This window comes from Symphalangus syndactylus, chromosome 9, assembly GCF_028878055.3.
Source record: "Symphalangus syndactylus isolate Jambi chromosome 9, NHGRI_mSymSyn1-v2.1_pri, whole genome shotgun sequence".
Taxonomy (NCBI): domain Eukaryota; kingdom Metazoa; phylum Chordata; class Mammalia; order Primates; family Hylobatidae; genus Symphalangus; species Symphalangus syndactylus.
This window is the reverse complement of record NC_072431.2, coordinates 91666829-91689619: the sequence shown is the minus strand read 5'-3', so window position 1 is coordinate 91689619 and position 22791 is coordinate 91666829. Positions and strand designations below refer to the sequence as shown.

The following is a 22791-nucleotide window of genomic DNA, read 5'->3' as shown; positions in this document are numbered from 1 at the left end:
ACAATGACATGGGTAATCACGGGATTCCTCACTTTAAAATATCATACATGTGCTTTTCTCATGCCCCATATACTAAGCCTTACATACAATATACTAAGCTCTTCAGTGTATGTTTTTTCTTTTAAATTATTTTAGTCCCGAATGTCTAAGTTAATAATAAAATCATTTTTAATTCAATTTTTCACCAGATGACCTTAACTGTTTTTATTTTACTGTCATTTTATATACATATAAACATTTGTTTTTCTGTGTGCTTGGAATGAGATGTCAACAGATGCATTTTTGGAGAACTGAATAGGAAAAAAAAAATTACTCTCTCATAGAAGACTGAACATAGAACAGCTTGTCAAGTAGTCAGTGGCAACCAAAGAGAGAAACCAAACCCCTGATGTTCTGCCTGTTCAGCATTTTTTGAATTCTACTTATCTTATTGTTTATCACAATGTCCAACTTTCTATAAATTCCAAGCTCTTCCCATGTTACCTTACCAACAGTTAGATGCTAGATTACTCTGTTGTTCCTGCACTGCTCATGGATCTACTCAAATGACTCTGACCCAGACTGCTGCATGCACATTGTCCTTTCTATGTATGTCTGCAAATGACATCAAATGCTAAGTAAAAGGATGAAGAATATGTTACTGACACAGTTAACCCAGACATCCTACAGGGAGACAAGACATTCATGCAGCAAAATTAATGTGGCAAACTTGATGAGACTACAGGTACCCCTTGCAGCAGAAAAGCAATTATTAAACTTCATGAATACACTGATTATTAAAGAACACAGGCCGGGCGTGGTGGCTCGCACCTGTAATCCCAGCACTTTGGAAGGCCGAGCGGGTGGATCACGAGGTCAGGAGATCAAGACCATCCTGGCTAACACAGTGAAACCCCGTCTCTACAAAAAATACAAAAAATTAGCCAGGCGTGGTGGCAGGCGCCTGTAGTCCCAGCTACTCAGGAGGCTGAGGGAGGAGAATGGCATGAACCCCGGAGGCGGAGCTTGCAGTGAGCCGAGATTGCGCTACTGCACTCTAGCCTGGGCGACAGAGCAAAACCCTGTCTCAAAAAAAAAAAAAAAAAAACCACAAACCAACACAGCAAAATCTCTCCTCCAGATCTTCAGTCCTACCACATGGACATCAACATTCATATTATCTCTGGTATGTTCTTTTATTCTAATACCTTCAAGAAATAGGGGACAACTGTAAAATCTCTAACTTTTGAAATTGGAAACTGAAAATTAAAACTACATCCATTACATGCTAGGGAAATACTTAAACCAAAGTGATTTATCAATATTTTAAGTGTATAGCAGATTATAAGAAGGTAGCAGACATCTTAGAACCTGACCTTCCAGCCCCGGTCAAGCCTTCAGATGACAAGCCTTCAGATATTGGCAGCTCCCACCAATATCCCAATTGTACCCTCATGAGCAACCTTCAGCCAGGGCCTAACAGCTAAGCCACTCTTGAATTTTCTAAGTATGAGATAATAAATGTTTGTTGTTTTAAGTCATTTAAAACAAAAAGCAGTGACCATTCCCAGTGAGAATTAAATAAAATGTAATTCTTTATTCAGCCAGGCATGGTGGCTCATGCCTGTGATACCAACACTTTGGGAGGCCAAGGTGGGCGGATCACCTGAAGTCAGGAATTTTGAGACCAGCCTGGCCAACATGGTAAAACCCCATCTCTACTAACAATACAAAAATTAGCTGGGTAGGGTGGTGGGCATCTGTAGTCCCAGCTATTCGGGAGACTGAGGCAGGAGAATTCCTTGAACTTGAGAGGTGAAAGTTGCAGTGAGCCGAGATCATGCTACTGCACCCCAACTTGGCCAACAGAGCAAGACTCTGTCTCAAAAAAAAAAAAAAAAAAAAGAAAAATTATTTATTCTTACCGAGTTTTAAATAAGAACACCTGGGTTTAAATTTCAGCTATGTGAACTTATGCTATTATCACTGTGATGGTTAATAACAAGTGTCAACTTGATTGGATTGAAGGATGTAAAGTATTGCTCCTGGGTGTGTCTGAGGGTGTTGCCCAAAGGAGATTAACATTTGAATTGGTGGACTGGGAGAGGCAGACCCACCCTCAATCTGCATGGGCACAATCTAATCTAATCAGCTAATCTGTCCAGGATGGCCAGAATAAAAGCAGGCAGAAGAACATGAAAAGACTAGACTGGCTTAGCCTCCCAGCCTACATCTTTCTCCCATGCTGGATGTCTCCTGCCCTTGAACATCAGACTCCAAGTTCTTCAGCTTGGGACTCAGACTGGCTTCCTTGCTCCTCCGCTTGCAGAGACTGCCTATTGTGGGACCTCACCTTGTGATCTTGTGAGTTAATACTCCCTAATAAACTACTAGTACTACACACACACACACACACACACACACACACAGAGACACACATCCTATTAATTCTATCCCTCTAGAGAACCCTAATACAATCATACACAAAATTTCTTAACCCAAAAAGTGGTTAGTGAAGAAATACGAGAGGAATGTTAATGCTACTCTTTCCTGAGGCTGACAAAGACAAAGACAGTAAGGTAGTTATTTTTTCAGGAGTGGATCAGCTGCAGATCTAAGCTAGGGAATGTGAGATTAGGTCTGTAATTCCCACTAATTAGTCCCCTGGACATTTTAACATAAGGTGAATGCGACTACAGCCTAAGGATAACAATGGGCTGTGAGATGGGGGAAGGAGGGGCTAACAGAAATCAGAACTGGTGTGATCTTGGCTTTATGTCGTGGAATGGAATCAGGATCTACCAACCTGCCACTCATTACAAGTCATGTAATGACCAGAAGGTTTTCCTGCCCTATCATTCTATTAACTATTGAACCAAGGGAAAATGACAGATGAGTATCATAAAACATTTAAAAGCATTCAGTAGCTGGGCCTCAAAGCAGCCATTCCATAGCACTATACTACTACAGAAATAGCTACAGACTACTTCCTTTTCACTGGCTCCAAACCGAATAGTAAATAATATTCGGAGTTCCAGTATGGTGATATCATTTATTATAAAAAGTCTTTAAAATATCTCTAGATAATAAAAACAGAAAAAAAACTAATTTGACTTACTCTATAAGCAGACAGATTCTTTAATTTGAGAATTTACTATATCTATAAACAGAAAAATGTTAATATATGAAAGTTTTTCTCTCTTATTTCTCTTTACATTTTTTAAGAGACAGGGTCTCGCTCTTTCACCCAGGCTGGAGTGCAATGGCGCAATTATAGCTCACTGCAACCTCAAACTCCTAGGTTCAAGTGATCCTCCCACCTCAGCCTCTTCAATAGCTAGGACTAGAGGCATACCACCACATGCAGCTAATTTCTTAATTTTTTTGTATAGTCAGGTTCTCACTCTGTTGCCCAGGCTGGTTTCAAACTCCCAGCCTCAAGTGATCCTCCCACCTTGGCCTCCCAAAGTGTTGGAATCATAGGAGTGAGCCACCATTATGCCCAGCCCAATCTCTTATTTTTTAAATAGCACTGAGATAATAAAATGTGCCATGAACATGTCAGTGAAGAGTAGCCATAACTGTTCTAAAAGTTTATCAAGGCCCGCAAGAGATTTTCTACATGGGAAAAGAAAAATTGGAAAAAAAAAAAATCAGTAGTTTAAGCGTGCTTTTGTTATTTTTAAATGCTGCCTCTTTTTTGTGGAAGGGGCAATGTTTCAAAGCTCTAGATGTAACAGCTCTCTTATTTTCTTGTCCTATATCTACTTCAAAGAAATGTAGCGAGAGGCTGGGTGCAGTGGCTCACGCCTGTAATCCCAGGGCTTTGGGAGGCCGAGGAGAGCAGATCACCTGAGGTCAAGAGTTCGAGACCAGCCAGGCCATGTCTTTAGTAGAGACATGGCGAAACCCCATCTCTACTAAAAATACAAAAACTACTCAGGCATGATAGCAGGCGTCCGTAATCCCAGCTACTTGTGAGGCTGACGCAGGAGAACCACTTGAACCCGGGAGGCGGAGGCTGCAGTGAGCCAAGATCACGCCACTGCACTCCATCCTGGGTGACAGAGCGAGACTCCGTCTCAACAAAAAAAGCAATGTAGTGAGAAATACTGAAGCCACAACTCCCCCAAGAGATGATGATCATCAGATTTCATTACATTTGTCTTTCTCGAATTTCTCCTAACGAATAGCCAGACATAAAAATATTAAGGATAAATTACACAGTAAACACACAACACCCGTCAAGGCTACATATCAAGGTAGAGACACACAGCACTTACCTTCTTCCCTCCGGTCACAAACTGCTTGCAACTGGATCTCACAAAATGTGGATGCACAGCAATAATCTACAAGAGAAATAGAACCCAACTCTGGTTTAGGAGTCATGGCTAATGCACAGAATGAAAACCCCTGACACAGTTCAAGCAGCATGATCTAAAAATCATCCTGAAACCTTGGTAGGAAGTAATATATTCAAATCATATTTTACAACAACTGATGACATCTGAGTTTTCTTCTTACATGAAAAGATTTCTTCTCTGAAGCCAGGTCAAAGCTCAAAGAGTAGGATGAGTCAGTTCTAGTTTCCGGCTGAGGACCCCTATAAGTGGATGTCCCCTGTATAGAGGCAGCAAGGGAGGTCAAGGGAGGTTGGTCAAGGCAGCAAGATGTCACAACTGTTTCTAACTGGATACAATTTACAGAAAACAAAACAAAACAAAAACAGAGAAAGAAGCCAACTAACTCCTTGTCCAAGATGCCTCTCAATGATAGATGGCACCAAGTGGCAATGCCGCCTCCCAGACGTTTAGCCCATTTACACCAAGACCCCATCAATGGAGAGAGAACAGAGTTACAGGCCCAAAGAGCTAACCGTTCAGGACTTACCTTTTTACATACAACCTGTTCCCCTGATTCTCATCTGCTTCCCACTCATCCAATCTTTCTCCAGCCCCTTGCTACCCAGGTTTCTCTTAAGGTTCTCCACCACCCTTGTTACTGTTTCCTTCATTTGCAAGGGCTTTATGATTACATAACATCATTCACATCTTGGGGAGGGGGTGAAAACGAAAGCCCTCGTGGCTCCACTCAGTGCACCTCCATCTTTGGAGCTCATCTGTTGTGGCTGTAAGCTTGCATAGACTCCACTTCCTTCTCTCTTTATCCCCAAACCACCCATGAAATCACCAACTTAACTAAGTCTGTGTTTTTCTAATTTAACATAGAGCATTTTTTTTAGGTAAACACACATACAAAATCTCACACAATTATACTTCTATATACCTTCAATTAAACATATTTTATACTTGTATTAATTGACACATTTCTCTCCTACAATGGAATAGATTCCTCTTCCTACAATGTCATTTTTAAGGCTTAGCATATGATCCTTCATTGCTCTAACCACTCCTACCTCCCAGGTTAGCCCTTCTTCCCTTCAATACTTTCCTAATCCATCCTCAATACCAGTACTGAAGGATTCACACATTCTATTGTTTCACATTCTTAAAACCTCCCCCTAGCTCTCTCGTAATGCATAACTGTAGATCAGTGACTGATTCCAAACATCTTCTCTGCTCCTCAAACACATTATGTTACCCTTTTCTTCCCTTCAGATGTAAGAAAATAAAGCCATTACGGTCATTGCCCACAAGTGCTCCTCCTTCACTGTCTAACCTGCAATAGCTAGGCTCAGTCCACTTCCTTCATGCCTGTTTCACAGGCAGAGGGTCTAGGACTCTTTTCCAAGATTATCTTCCCTACCTAAGCTGTTGATCTCATTGCTTAGTGCTGCCCCAAGAAGCACTGTCTTTTATTTTTAATCTTTTCCTCTTTACTGGTTTTTGCCATGAACCAAAACATGATCGGCAAAAACCTTCCCAGGACATGGCCCCTCTCTCTACCAGATGATCTCTCTTCTTTATTACCAAATTTCTTGAAAGAAGAGTCTCTGCTGACTGTTTCTACTTCCTCACCTCCAATTTATTCCTTCATGTATAGTGACCCTCCTGCTCTGAAAAGAGTCCTCAGCAAGGTCACCAGTAACTTCATAATTACCAGGTAGAATGCCCTTGTTTCAGTCCTTCCCCCTATTTAATCTCCACACTGCATTTGACACTGCTGACCACTCCTCCTTGTAGAAACCCTCTCTCCCCTGGCTTCTCTGACACCACTCTTCGGGATTCCTTACAGTCCCTCCAACTGCTTCTTCTTAGACTCCTTTGCTGTTTGTTCTTCCACAGCCTGAGTCTTCAAGTTAGAGTGTTCCAGATTTTCACCATCAGTCTTCTCTTCTCACTCTACAGCTCTAAACTGGATAATATCTTTAAAAATAGCTTCACCTTATTCAACTATGGTTATCACGTTTGTGTTTAAGGGCCAGTCTCCATCCTGAGGCCCATATTCATGTTTCTAAAACCTCCGTTTTGATGTACTACCTGATGTACTACACTTACCTAAACTCAGGACCAAACTAGCCATGTCCTTACTCAAATATACCCTACTGCAACTGATGGCATCCCACACCCCATCCCCAAAGTGAGAACCTGAACTGACCCTGAGCTCTTCCGTCTTTCATCACCCTCATCCAAGCCATCACTAAGGCTCGCTAAGTCTATTTAGCACAAGCTGTCCAAATAAATTTCATCCACTCCATCTTGAACACTCACTATCATTCTTTTCATTGAGATCCTGTAATGCCCTGCCTGGAGTATTATATTAGGCTTCTAAATTGTCTTTGGTCCCCAATCACTCTCCTGTTTAAATCACCCTCCACTCTGGCAAATTCAACTTTTTAAAACATAACATCAGACCCTATCTCTCCTTTACCTGCTGGTCAATAAATGTTTGAATAAACAAGTGAAAAAAATAAATGACCTCTTCCTTCAACAACTATAATAGACACTTCAACTACCATAATTTTTATCTAAAACTAGTCCTCTTGACTCTTATCTGTCCTTCAATCAATACTGTATACAGTCGCCGTATTAATTTTCTTAAAGCTTAGCTCAGTTTATTTACTTTGTTCTTAAATATTCAGTAATTTCTAGTTATCTAACAAATGGAGTCCAAATTCTTCAGCCTGAATGTAAAGCCAGCCCAATCTTCCTCCACATTCTCTTGTGAAATCAGTTCTTTTATGTACCAAATAAATTGGACTATTTGCCATTTCCTGAACACAAGGTGAACTTTCTAGCCTCTCCATTTCTATTATGTTGTTCTTCCACATGGAAAACCAGCTTCTCTCATCAGTCCCTCTCCATTTATTAAAGCCAAGTTAAACATCACTCCACCAATGAAGCCATCACTGACAAGAACAGCTAAAAGTGATTCCTTTCAGCTTTGGAATGCTTAATATTATTTCTACCTCTTTGAGTCTTTTATCACAGACCGTGTGTGTGTATGTGTGCATGACCTCACTCACTATAATAAAATACCCCTGAAGACAGACTGAGATCACAATCACAAAATACACATTCTGTCTTCTTTCACAGCATCTAAATAGTATCCAGTACATCTGAAGTGTTGAACAGACACTTATTGACAAAATTAATACAGAAGTGGTAATGTCCAAATTACTGTAATCCATATTGCCTTACTTGAGAAAACTCTTGGAAAAAGTAAAACTTGCTGAATACTTACTTTAATGGGACAGTCAAAAGTCTCGTGAAATTCTTCTCCAGAATACAGTCCAAATACCTGCACCTACAAAGAAAATGGATTGTATCAGTTCACCATGACAGCAATAGAGAAGGCTACTGAGTCAGTATGAACACATACTATCAATAAGAAAAGTAGAACATTTAATAATCCTAAGGCCCCATGACCTCTATTGAATATCTAATGAAAACAATCCCATCAGCCAGGCGCGGTGGCTCACACCTGTAATCCCAGAACTTTGAGAGGCAGAGGCCGAGGTGGGTGGATCACCTAAGGTCAGGAGTTCAAGACCACCCTGACCAATATGGTGAAACCCCATCTCTACTAAAAATATGAAAATTAGCCAGGCATGGTGGCATGCATCTGTAGTCCCAGCTACTCAGGAGGATGAGAAAGGAGAATTGCTTGAACCTGGGAGGCGGAGGTTGCAGAGAGCCGAGATTGCGCCACTGCGCTCCAGCCTGGGCGACAGAGGAAGACTCTGTCTCAAAAAAAAAAAAGGAAAAAAGAAAAAAGAAAATCCCATCAGAGTGAGGGTACTTTACTGCAATTAAGCTTTCATAAGCATTCCATGGATAGAGTTCCCTTCAATCACCACAAATTGTATTAAATGCATGCCATTAAAACAACGAAACAGATTTGAACAAGTTATTAATATTCTCTTATAAACTTCCATAAGCTATCCCTAAAGGAACTATTTTTTCATCCCTTAAAGGAAAGGTGAGTTTTTTTTAGTCTCTCTCATATATATAAAATAAACCAACCACGTAGATCAGTGTGGTAAGAGATTAGGTGAACTGCACTTCACTCACAACTTATGCTGAATCTATTGAGAACATAGAAATGAAAGATTTAAGTTCCTGCTTATCAGTGTCTCCCTTAAAGTTGTTCCAGGCTACTTTATTTATACTTAGTATATTTTCTAAGTGCTTTACTTAACAACAACAAAACAAAAACAAAACTGAAATATAAAACACTATATGCTATAAAGAATACAAATCATAAATTTATAGTTTGACAAATTTTTATGACATGAACATATCCCTGTAACCATCAATCTGATCAAGAAATAGAAGCCAATAAGCTCCTTTGTTTCCCTTTCCAGTAAATAACACCCTCCAACTAATCACTACCCTCAAAGCTACTGGCATGGATAAGTTGTGCTGGTGTCAGAATTTTGTAAGTAAGGAATCATATTCTATTTCACTGATTAATTTCATTCATTATTTAACATTTTCTTTGTGAGATTTAGCCACACTGTTGCATATAGTAGAGGTTGGTTCTTTGCCACTGCTGTGTATTATTTCATGTATGAATATATCACAATTCACATATCCATCTTCCACTGATGACCACTTAGGTTGTTTCCAGATTGGGGCTATCATGAATAATGCTGCTAAGAACATGCTTTGCAAATCTTCTGGTGGACTTATATACATATTTATGAAGGGTGTATAACTTGGAATGGAATTGCTGAGTCACAGGTTATGTGCATGTTCACATTTAATAGGCAAACCATTTCACAAAGTGGTTTCAAATTAATTACACTCTCACCATGAGAATGTTTGAATGTTTGTGTTCCCCCAAATTCATTATGTTGAAACCTAACCTCCAAAGTGATGGTTATTTATACTCTCAGCATGAGAGATCTCAAATGCTTGGAGCTGACAAATAGTACTAGAGCCAATGAGAACTATTTCCCAACATTGGAATGTGTTCACTGTCTTTCTAGTCTCTAGTATAGTGGTATTATTCTTCTTTAACTTTTGTAGGAATTCACTGGTGAAGCCATCTAGGTCTCATGGCTTTGCTATGGTCTGAATGTATGTGTTCTCCCCAAATTCCCTGTGTTGAAACCTAACCTCCAAGGTGATGGTATTAAGAAGTAGGGCCTTTAGTGGATGATTAAGTTATGAAGGTGGAGCCCTCATAGGTGAGATTGGTGCCCTTATAAGAAAGCTTGGGGTAACTAGCTAGAGCTTGAGGTAATTAGCTAGCCCTTTTGCTCTTCTGCCTTCTGCCACACACGGACACATCATTCATCCCTTCTGCCATGTGAAGTTACAATAACAAGGTGCCATCTTGGAAGCAAGGAGAGCAGCCCTCACCAGATGCCAAATGCTGGCACCTTGAAATTAGACTTCCCAGCCTTCAGAACTGTGAGAAATAAATTTCTGTTGTTTATAAACTACCCAGTCTAAGGTATTTTGTTATGGCAACACAAATGGACTAAGATAGTTTCTTTGCGAAAAGGTTTCCAATTATAAATTCTATTTGAAAAATAAATACAGGACTACTTAAACTTTCAATTTCTTCTTATTTTAATCTTGGTAAGTTCTGAGTGGTTCATTCTTTTAAGCCCCAAGCAGGAAATTCACTTATGTTATAATTTTGGGAAATAGATTCATACATTAGAAGTTAAAGTTTTGGGGACCATCCACTCATTTTGTAACTACTGTTTTCAAATACTTGTGCCAAGTTTGTTATTTGGGTTCTACAAACAGGAGATAATATAATGTAAAACAGAGGGAATTTCATTTTTCCTGAGGCTGGCCTTGAAATGTATTCTTGACATGGCAAATATATATATGCCCCCCCATCACCTGCTTCTCATTGTTCAGAGGGTATAAAGTCATTACTTTTATGGAAATATATAGGCATGGTATAATATAACAAACATCTTATAAAATAATGGCTAAAAAGCAGAAAAGGAAAGCACTGCATTCAGGGTTTCACTTTACCTGGGGAAGTTTAACTTGATGGACCCCAACAAATCTAAGAAAACGAGGTGAAAAGAAAGAGGTTCCTGAACCACAGGAATCTTAATGGAGTGAATCAACAAATGGCCACCTTGATGAAGCTACCTCAGTATGAACACCTGCTCAACTAGCAAGCTGAACTTCTAACATAATCTATTTCTTTTCAGTACAATAAGGTCATGTACCGCATGGTCTTGTGCTAAATCTCATAATACTGCTACTAACTTACATCCCTAAATGTGTCAAAATGCTTTACCTTAGTGATTCTCAAACACACCTGCACAGTTAAAATTCCTGGAAACTAATGGCCAAATCCCACCCTGAACAAACAAACTCAAACTTTCTGGTGAGGTGAAATGATATTTTTGAAGTCTGCACAATTGGCAATGTTCTGCTTTTCCTCATTTGGTCCTCATAGCAAAACTGCTAGGTCTCAGAGCAAATACCATTATGCCTGTTGAACTGATGATTCTATAGAAAAATGACTTGCCTAAGGTCATAAAAATCATAAGCAGAAGAGTTAGAACCAGAACCCGGATTTTCTAAATCCTATTCTTCTACATGTTATCTTTACATAGGATAAACTGAAATTTGCAAAAAAGAAAGATATCTTTTTACCTAAAGTGTAAGAAGAGTAGAATAGAACAACAATAAAAAAACATTCAAAAGCCTTAAATACGTGCCAAACTGAAAAGAACATGAATATCAGACTTTGAATTAAGGGCACTCTATGACAGAAATTGAAATCAAATGAAGTTGATTATTCATTCAAATGGATAAACTTCCTTCTGCCTTATAGACGGAATAAAGAAATTTTAGGAAAAAAGTGATTTCTATTATGCAGAAAAGTATATGACACGTAAACAAATGATGCATAAGCCTGTAGAAAAAGACTGACAGATCAGTAAATGTGTGGATAAATACCGGGACTGTGGATGTAATGCTGAAAATTAAATTAGGAATTGCTGAGGATAAATGTCCCTTTAAAAATTAAAAATGCATATTGAAGGCATAATAATATAGTGATAAAGAGGAATAAACAAAAAAGAGAACAAAATCAAACAAGTTCATAGTAAACAGGCACCGATACACATCACTATCCTTGAGAATTCGCCAGAAGCAAAAATGTCACTGTCATACCCACAGTAGGGGCTGGAGGAATAACTGCTGAAGGTGGCAAATCAAGAATAGAACTCTCTGGTCAGTTTCTATTACGATGTTTAACTGAGCAACATTTTCCTCAACTGTTCTTGTATTCTATTTCAATATAAAAAACATATAACTTCACGAGACAAATCTCATGAGCTTTATCAGTATCAGCACAAGGGTGATTTATAAAACCTTCAATGTTTTGGTTCATTTCACTACTATGACATGCCAAACTAGCTGCTCACACATTATACTACTAAAGCTAATAAAATCCAAAACAATTCTCATTTATTTCCCCTCTCTCTCCCTATTTATTTTGCCATTTTGTCCGTGAAAAATCACACTTATCTGTGAAGGGAATCCCTCCGCTTTTGGGAAGAGCTCATCTCAGATAAGAATCACATAATTAACGGTTACGAGAGAGGACCCTTTTGAAAATGGTATCTCCTGTAGTAGCCCTAACAACTTTCCTGAACCTGCTAACAAAAATACCTAATGAAGAAAAAGAGAAAATTACTAACAATGAGCCATAGAACCAATCTCCTGCAAAGTCCTGGGGGAATTCTCATTAGCTACAAACCAGAGAGCCATGTGAGTACCTTAGAAGTATGTGGTACACATTTTGTTACCCCAAATAGAGGAAACTTACCCTCATGAAACAGTAAGGGATGTAATCATTCTCCACTTTAGCATGAAACTCTATGTATTTGCCAACCAGAACACTGGACAACAGCCCTGATGCAGAGAAACGAGGATGGAGCTGGCCAGAGTGCTATATCACCTTCCCAGTTAGACTTCCCTTGTAACAGCCTCTCTCAAACTTCCGCTTCCAAACAACACATTAAAAATCAGAATAGGGTGGACATGTGAACTGTCATTATATCTCCAGTGGTAGATAACGGACGCTGGTAGTCAAGATTGCTGGTTTTCATACTCTCCACCCAGGTTGACTATCAGAGACCAGAGAGTGATGACAGAAGAGACCAGAGAGTGATGACAGAAGCCTCTAGTTCCCCCCAGAGAGCTGCCTTCATCTAGTTATGGGAAACTGAGCTCATTTTAGGGTCCCTGTTACTGAACTAAGGTGATTCTAAAATACCCAAAACAACAAGGGCAAGTTAGACACTGAATCTGTTTGCTAACCCAGGTTGAGAAAGAGATCTCCCTGTTCTGGAATGGATAAACAAATCAAACAAAAACATAGCCAAGGTCTATTAAAAAAGTCCTGCAGAACATTCCAAAGACTCAAAGGGAGAAAAATCACGCTTTAAGAAATATCTTAATATTAACCAGAAACCAAAGAAAAAACTAGAAAACTATTTGGCAACCACAATAAGAAAATGAGACCTCTAAGAACTTGGAGCAGAAAAATAGGAAGACGACGACAATGATTATAATAATAGCTCACAATTACTCAGTGATTCTTCTGCTCTAGGTTCTATTCCAAGTAATTTACATATATTAACTCATTTAATCCTTCTAATAATTAAGTAGGTACTGTTATTATCCCCATTTTACAGGGGAGGAAATGGACTGAGGTACAGAGAGTTATAAATAACTTAGCAGACATCACAAGGCTAAAAAGTGACAGGATAATTCCACTGCTAACCACTAGACAACACACGTCTGACACTCTATGGCATATAAAAAGTTGTAATTTTTGTTTATTTATTTGTTTATTTTTATTTTCTTTTTTTGAGACGGAGTCTCGCTCTGTCACCCAGGCTGGAGTGCAGTGGCGTGATCTCGGCTCACTGCAAGCTCCGCCTCCCGGGTTCACGCCATTCTCCTGCCTCAGCCTCCCGAGTAGCTGGGACTACAGGGGCCCGTCACCACGCCCGGCTAATTTTTTGTATTTTTAGTAGAGTCAGAGTTTCACCATGTTAGCCAGGATGGTCTCGATTTCCTGACCCTGTGATCTGCCCGCTTCAGCCTCCCAAAGTGCTGGGATTACAGGCGTTAGCCACCGTGCTGGCCAAAAAGTTGTAATTTTTTAAAAATTAAATATATATCAGGCTGATATGAAAACAGAATTGGGAAAGATTTCAGACAAATTAAAAATGCAAAATGCAATAAAAATCTACTCCAGGAAGTAGTAAGACACAAAACTGACTTTGGAAGAAAAGTGAATCAGCGAAAGGAATAAACAGGTAGAGCAACTCTCCCTGACTACACAGAAATAAAAGGCTAAAAATGAGAAAGCAAAGTACATGTGTGAGACATCACACAATATGCATGAACAATTTTCTATACAACCTGTGTATTGCCAAAAGGAGGAGAAGGGTAAATAGTGCTTAATCATTCACCCTCTTGCCTTGAGAAGTTCAGGTACAAGAATGGGAGACAGGAAGAGGTCAGACTGCAATGGATTAAAAATGAATGGTTAGCAATAAAAACAATTAATACATAACTGACAGCTCACCATATTCCCTGCACCTCACAACACTCCTTAGGGGCCTCCCACTGCCAAGCTGAGGAGAGGGAGGCACTGCTAGGACCAGCAACATGCCCAACTTCACACAGCGAGTGGGAATGCCAGCCCAGGCAGCTGGAATACAGAGCTATGCTCTTAGCCTCTAAGCGATATTGCCTTCAGCTTTATATTATTGAATTTGAAGAAATGAAAACAAATGCAACTGAGGCAATCATCAAAATTATAACCAAACTAAACTTTTCTGAAATGAAAACAATACTTCAGTATATGGATCAAAGGACTGACTGTGCTCCAGACAAAATTAATGAAAAGAGACCAGAACTAGACATAACTTAGCAAACTGAATTACACAGACCATTTATTATTGTTGTTGTTCTTGTTGTAATTATTACTATTAGTCCAAGTTCCAAGGCAGAACCAAAAAAAAAATTGTAAAGGTTTTAGAAAAGAACAAAAGTAGGCTGGCTTCAGACGTGTCTACACAAATAAATGTCAGAAAAAAGGGAGCAACATCTCCAAAATTTTGACAGAAAATATTCCAACCCAGAATTTTATACTATAGTTTACATATGAAAGCAACATATGCAAGAAATCCCAAAATAAACCTTGTATGTACTTATCCTAAAAGTTTTCTAGAAACATATGCCAGTAAACTGAAACTGAACACACACACACAGACACACACACACACACGATGTATGTGTGTGTCTCAAAATGTAGAACTGTAGAAAAGTCATGACAAAAAAAGATTGAAAATGAGCACCAGCTGAATAAACGGAGTAAATTTTAAACAACTGCTGGAATTATGACTTGAAAACTGAATGCAAATATCAAAGGTTACCCTTGAAATAACCTAACAATTATCTACAAGCCTTAACGCACTGAAGAAAGGAAAAAATACCCACAAAACCTATTTAAAGATGCATTAGATTTAGATATCTGGAATGTATTTGTGTAATGTCTTTATGTTTTTATCATCACCAACCACTTTACCAGATCATTGTATACTAGCTTCTCAATTTTCACAATACTGACTAACCCATGGTAAGGGGGTAGCTTACATATAAGTATGTGTACTAAAAGATTTATTTTCAATTCTATCAATGTTAATAAAAATATGGGAAAATTATTTCCCAAAATATATCATGGTTCCACATCAAAATAGGCAGCTATAAATTTTACCAAAATAGGAAACCAAAGGTGTTTGACAAGAAGGGTACCATGAGATAATGTGAGGTTCATCTTATCTACCAGATGGAGTAGCTAACATATTCCACTTTGGTGCATTAAATAATAATTCTTCAATATTTAAAGTTCTGAAAATTCCTAGATGAAGTATTTAGTAAAAAGTCGTTTCTGATTTTTAATAAAAATGAGTACTATCTTTCAACAAATTAGTTCGGTTAAATTGATAACAGCCCAAAAGGAATTCTTCACTTTTAAGAAAACAAAATGAAGATTATCTTTCTTTACAAATACATGAACACAAAAAATGTTTCAGCGGTGTGGATAATTCTTCTCAATTTCTGCACAAACCAACTCCTCCCTCATCTCTCTCTGATAATCATGACAATCTCAGAATTTCTGAAAGTACTGTAAAATTTGACAGTGCTTTTTGAAAAGCACTAGTGTTCCAATTACTGTTTCAAAAGACTCTTTGGGCAACATTAGGCTTAGATATATAAAATGCATTCTTGTATGTCAAGAGACTTCATGTTGCTTTTTGTTAACAGATTAAATGGGTATATCTCTTTTACACTGAGTATACTGTTTTTAATTTACTCATCTTAATGGCCCACTGAATTTAGGGCACATAAAAAATACAAAATTAGATTAGGAAATCTGCTTTACTCAGTAAGGAATATGTAAAGATCTATAATGATTCTTAATGCACTCTCTCAAACTGTTATTTTAGAAAAGTAGCTTAAATACATTGTGCATTAGAATTTTATCATTGCAAACCAACATTAGGGAAGATTTCCATCGACTTAAAAACAAAAAAGACATTCTTATAAGTGAAAAATCAATCACGACAACCATTAAATGTCACAGCTCAACATCAGCAAGAAGCACTGATAATTGTTAGTTATACACTGCACAAATGATGTATGTCCTTGGTCAAGGAAGTAGGCGCCAGGTTTTTAGAAAACTGTACATATATTGATTTTACATTTATTTAATGTGGCCATTGTAAGACACTTTGTTCTTCTGATAAACTATGATTGCTTATCAAAAGATTCTATAATTCAAGAGAAACATTCATAACTTGTGTGTGAAAATGAAAACCACTGGCCCACAGAAATCATGCCCACAAAATCCAATTTTGTGGATTTATGGCAGAAAGGCATTAAACTACTGTCTTGCAGGAACTGCAGACTAGTCACTGAAGTAGAAGTGGCATGGTAGTAATGATTAAGGTGACACATCACCCTGCCACAGCTGTTAATCAGCTCAATACTAGTTACATTATTGACATTCTTGTAATTACTTTTCCTAAGGCACATTTGTGCAAAATATATTTTATTTTAATTATGACCAATCAGAAGCAAGTTCAATACTCAGGAAGAATAATCAAGATTGTCTTAATGCAGGTATATAGTAAGCAAGGTGCTGTGCCGATCACCTGGGGCTGGCGCCACAGCAGAACTCTCAGCATGACCACATCCTTGCCATACCTTGCCATCCTCTGAACACACGCCCATGTGCTCTCCACTTTCATCCAAGCTAATCTGATTTATCTTCACAGGACTCTAAAACGAAAAAGACAAAAAGATGTGTAAAACTTCAGGAAATATATATCAACAATCAAATGTCTTTGCTCTTTGTAAAATAGTAAGCTTTTTGTTTTCTTCTTAAATAACGACAGTTTCCAACTATCTTACACAAAGCACAGTAGAAACTAGGAGAAGAAAAGTAAGCCTATAGCAGCTACAACATGAGCTTGCAGAGTAGTTTTTAAAAAATAGCCTTAAAATGGTTTGGCTTGATGATAAAATAAATGGAAATATGCAAAGTTGAATGTAGGATCTTCAACTGAAAAATATCTCAGATCAAGCAGGCAAAGGTCAGGGCAGACCAAGGCTCCCAGACCTCAAAAAGGCCACCCGCTGATTGATGCTGTGGAAAGACATTTCAACGTGGAGGATGAGACTCCTGGCTACAAAATCCTTTCTCATCTTGATCCCTAAATCACCACACGAGCGACACCTCTGAGATGCAGTCCATGAAAAGTAAGCTAGCTCCTTAAAGTTCCTAGAATGTTAGAAGAGTAAAGGTTCCTTGAAGATAGATATTTGATCCATTTTGTAGAAGAATAAACTGAAGCTCATAGCAGGGAATCAAAACAGAGAAAAGAGAGGAGCCAGGGCTACAACCTGGGAGGAGTGAAGAATACTGCACTGGGCAGCAAGGAATCTACAAAGAAAGCAAAAGCTGATCTGGGAAAGCACCTAGGCCAGCATGTCTGGACTTCTGGCTGAGAAGTCTAAATGTTCAACTTCTATAGTCTTTGAATAAATTCCTTCCTCAAATTGAGTATCTTCTGTTAATAGTTTCCTTATTCAGATCTTGAGTTCATCAAACTATATTTTTTAATATCGATTTTAGTCTTGGCAAATATAAACTGCACCTACTTCTGACTGTAATTTCTTTGGCATCTCGTTGTAAGCTGTCTCAAATTATAATTTAGTAAGTGTGTGCAGCCTAGGTTTCCTGTCCAATACGGTACTGTCCACATGCAGCCTTTAAAACTGAAAGTTAAATTAAAATTCGATAAATCAGATCTTCTGTTGCACTAACACATGCCAAGTGTTCAACGACTACATGTGACTAGTACTGGAAAGCATATAGATCACAGAACATCATCACTGCAGTAAGTTTTACTGGACAGCGTTGTTCTATGCTCAGAAAACTGAGACCCAATAATGAAAGCAACTAAGACATCAAGCCTTCTTTACAAAGCTCTTCTTTACTGCAAGTTACACTTAGTAGATTTTCTTTCTATATACATGTTTATGTAATTTGTTCTTGGACTCTGGTATTGAAAAGCTCATGGCCTATCCTAATATTCTGTAAATCACATTATATCATTTTGCAAAGACCTGGCATACACAAGATCTGTTATTCAACCCCAGAGGAAAGCAGTCAGCTAAGGCTGGTTATCTCCATCTCACAATGAGGAAAATGAGGCTTCAAGAATTTATGAGTGGTCTAAAGCCACAGTGCTACTAAGGGCTATGCATGCCACACAATAGCATTCCAAGTGCAAATAAACAAAGTTTCCATTACAACATGTTTCTCACTGAATGGAAACCATTTGTGCCATCACATTAGCAACATTATGGGGGAAAAAAATCATATCTCTAAGGTAAGAGAATCCTCTTCCCCACGTACCTCTATTAGCAATAGAAGGGTTTTTTTTTTTTCACTTTTTTTCTGCCAGTGATCAATATTCATTGATTCATTTCCCTGACTATTAATAAACTTAACCATTTTTCTTAAGTCTATTGGCCAATTAATTTGATCTTCTGTAAACTGCTTGTTCACTTCTTTTACTCATTTTTTTCCATTAACATGTTTGTTGTTTTGTCAATCTATAAGAGCTCTTTTCTATTTTTAGGGTATGGGGTATAATACTTATCCAGACATTGTATATATGGTCTCCTATTTTTTTTGCATGATGGTTATTACTTTATTCTTATATTTAAGTCTTTCACATTTCAGATTTTCTTTTTTTTTTTTTTTTTTTTTTTGAGACAGATTCTAGCTCTGTCACCAGGCTACAGCGCAGCGGCACAATCTCAGCTCACTGCAACCTCCGCCTCCTGGGTTCAAGTGATTTTCCTGCCTCAGCCTCCCAAGTAGCTGGGATTACAGGCATATGCCACCACGTCCAGCTAATTTTCACATAACATTTTGAGTTTTCAGTTGTGGTCTCTTTGTCCATTTCTGTATTAATTCAGTGTTGATTTAATTATAGAGGGTGTACATAGTATGTTCTGATATCTAGTAAGTCTCAGTCACAATTTTTCACATTTTCTTTGGCTTTTCTCAAGTATTTATTCTTGTAAATTTTGAGATCAAATGACCCCAATGTTGCTAAACATTGACCCAGCCATCCCATTACTGGGTATATACCCAAAGGACTATAAATCATGCTGCTATAAAGACACATGCACACGTATGTTTATTGCAGCACTATTCACAATAGCAAAGACTTGGAACCAACCCAAATGTCCAACAACGATAGACTGGATTAAGAAAATGTGGCACATATATACCATGGAATACTATGCAGCCATAAAAAATGATGAGTTCACGTCCTTTGTAGGGACATGGATGAAACTGGAAAACATCATTCTCAGTAAACTACCGCAAGGACAAAAAACCAAACACCGCATGTTCTCACTCATAGGTGGGAATTGAACAGTGAGAACACATGGACACAGGAAGGGGAACATCACACTCCGGGTACTATTGTGGGGTGGAGCGAGGGGGGAGGGACAGCACTAGGAGATATACCTAATGCTAAATGAGGAGTTAATGGGTGCAGCAAAACAACATGGCACATGGATACATATGTAACAAACCTGCACATTGTGCACATGTACCCTAAAACCTAAAGTATAATAATAAAACAACAACAACAACAACAACAAAACGTAATGGTCCTTGTTCAATCCTAACTTACTTCACCTAATTGAAGCACGTAGCACCACTGGTAATTCCTGACTTCCATATCTCATGGTTCAGTCCTTGCACCTCTTCTTTTTTACATCTATACTCAAAACATAATATTTTCTCCAGGCCATGGAATGACTCCTACATTTTTATCTCCAGGCGGGGCCTCTCCCTATTGCAGACCAGTATCTAAGATGGTTTCTTTTATATCTGTACCTGGATGCCTAATATGCATCTCATCTAAAACATATCCAAAACCAAGATCCCAATATTCCCTCTGGAAAGGGCTCTTCCTGATGGTTTCCCCACCTCAGTTAATGCCTTCTGCTTACCTTTTTCTAGTTGATCTGGGTAAAAACTTTCAAGCCACTTTTGATTCCTGTCTTTATGTCCACTCTATATCTAATCTTTCACAACTCCTATCACCTCTTCTGATGAAATTTATTTAGACTTGGACCACATTTCACCAACCCTACAGCTGCTATCCTGGTCCATCATTCTCATATGGATTACCCTAATGGTCTCCTAACTAGGTGACTTTCTCCTGCCCTAACTCTACTAGAAATCTATTCTCAGCAAGCCTGCACAGTGACACTATGTTAACAGGTTGATAAGAGTTATTCCTTTGCTTAAAACCCTCCAATGGCCTCCTATCTCAAGAAAAAAGCCAAAATTTTTACTATGACCTGACGGTCCTAAACTATCTGGCCTTTGCCCTCCCTCCAACTTCTTTTTTTTTTTTTTTTTTTTTTGAGACGGAGTCTCACTCTGTCGCCCAGGCTGGAATGCAGTGGCGCGATCTCGGCTCACTGCAAGCTCCGCCTCCCGGGTTCACGCCATTCTCCTGCCTCAGCCTCTCCGAGTAGCTGGGACTACAGGCGCCCACCACCATGCCCGGCTAATTTTTTTTTTTGTATTTTTAGTAGAGACGGGGTTTCACCGTGGTCTCGATCTCCTGACCTCGTGATTCGCCCGCCTCGACCTCCCAAAGTGCTGGGATTACAAGCGTGAGCCACCGCGCCCGGCCTCATCCCCTCTCCCCCAGTTCTCTCTACTCCAGTCCTGATGATCTTTTGCTGCTTCTCCAGCCTTAAGGCCTTTGCATTTGTCCACCCTGTGCCTGGAATGCTTTTCTCCCTACTCTGTGCTGGTAATCATCTTCTGAGTGAGATCTGGCCAACCAATCTAAAAGTTCAACATTTTACCCAAACATTTCATAACTCCTCATTGCTTTTGTTTTGTCTCCTTAGCACTTGCCACTATCTTGGTATATCTTTTACCTATTTGTTTTCAAACTCACTCACTAGAATATTAACTTCATGAGAGAATGTTCAAAGAATAAAAAATTCCAATTCAACATAAATTCTTCCAGAGAAAAAAAAAAATGCTCCTCAACCCATTTTACCAGACCAGGATAACCTTATAATAATAAAACTCAGTAAGAATATTGGAGAAAGAAAAAGTACAAGTAAATCTTACCCACAAACATAAATGAAAAAATTCTAAAGAAACGATTAACAAAGCCAGCCTATAGAGAAAATCCAAGTTTATTCCAAAAATACAAAGCTGATTTAACCTATAAACGCTGATTTTCTATATTGATAAAAGAGAAAAATCATAGAATTATCTCAAGGGCTACAAAAAGTTTTTGATGAGACTCAATATCCATTCATGGTATTTAAAAAAAGAAAACTTTTAGCACACAAGCAGAAAAATTCCTCAGTCTCTTAAAGAATATCTTCTGAATGGTTAGGAAAATATTGCACTTAATGGTAAGATGTTGAGAGCTCTCCCTTTGTTATCTTTGTAATATTGAATCTTCTAATCCGCAAACATGGAACATTTCTCCATTTATTTAGGTCTTCTTCAGTATCTCTAAATAAAGTTTCATATGTTTCCCCTGAGAGGTCTTAGATATTCCTTTGACAGTTTTATTCAAGGAGCAGCAATCACAGAAAGCATCCTTTCCTCATTCTTGATGCATAATTGTGTGATTCCATTTACACAACATACAAAAATAGGCAAAACCAGAGTGTGTAGGGGGTGCACACACAGGATGTAAAATAAAACGGAGAAGTCAGAGTTATTACTATAAAGGTCAGTATAGTGGTTACCTCTGAGGGGAAGAGAGAACACTGTGATCAGGAAGGGTCACATGGTTTACTCTCAACAGAGTGGTAGTTTTGTGACTGTTTGCATGGTGACAATTTGTTTTACTACACGTTTTATGTAAAGTTACATTTCACAAATAAACATTAAAAATTTAAGAAGATAAAAAAGAACCGGCCCATGAAAATGTCTGAGATCAACATCTTTCATGGGTTATTTCTTAAATTTTGAGATTTTTTTTTTCATTTTTTTCCACTTTAATTGTCAAGCTACTCAAATGTTCTCATTCTAATCTGGTCATTCATATTTTCCAAGAAAAAAAAAATAGCACATTTTAAATTCATTAGTGATCAAAATATCTTTTATTTTACTTTTTGTTCTTTAACTATTTTAATAATACTGATGATATTAATACTACTAAGAATAAATAGTAAAACTATTACTACTAAGTTAATATGTACTATATGGTCACTACACATCAGGCTCTATTCTATGAGTTTTATACATACATCATTTAATACATCAATTCTATAAGGTAGGTACTATTACTTTTCCTATTTCATATTTGCAAATTTACAGATATCTTACAGGTATAAGTACTTGTGTTTCCTTTTTTTCTTTGATTATCATTATCAGGTGTTTATCAGCTGTACTAGCCTCTTTGCAGAAACAATACTTTCATCAATTTGCTTTAGTATAAAATTTTTCTATTTTATTAATTTCTTACTATTATTCCTTAATTTTTTCCCTTTTTACTTTACAACAATTTTGTTCACCATCTTGTAATTTCCAGACATTAATATACTGCCTAATAATTATAGTGACTCATTTGTCAGTCATATAATAAAATGCTTTTATCATTGGTCACAAACCAAAGGACAAAAGTTAATGTGTAATTACAATAATTATTTCCTTTTTGAGAAAAGTAACATTTTGTTTCATTTCCAAGGATGGTGATGCTGTATTTGCCCATTAATCTAGTTATTAACAAAGTCTAGTGTGGATGTATTGTGGTCTGTG

At 38.0% G+C, this 22791-nt stretch overlaps 1 protein-coding gene across 5 annotated transcripts in view; it reads right to left on the bottom strand.

Annotated features, from left to right (window-relative positions):
- The window catches only part of VPS41 (VPS41 subunit of HOPS complex), a 213798-nt gene that overhangs the window by 90203 nt on the left and 100804 nt on the right, over positions 1-22791 (bottom strand). For 4 of the 5 annotated variants that reach the window (XM_055293371.2, XM_063609643.1, XM_055293370.2 and 1 more), the window contains 3 exons: positions 16659-16733; positions 7624-7686; positions 4263-4328 (listed from right to left, as the gene is read on the bottom strand). In XM_055293371.2, the coding sequence (XP_055149346.1) occupies positions 4263-4328; positions 7624-7686; positions 16659-16733 (204 nt within the window). The remainder of the gene's footprint in view (positions 1-4262; positions 4329-7623; positions 7687-16658; positions 16734-22791) is intronic. The other variant, XM_063609641.1, reaches the window with a different exon arrangement.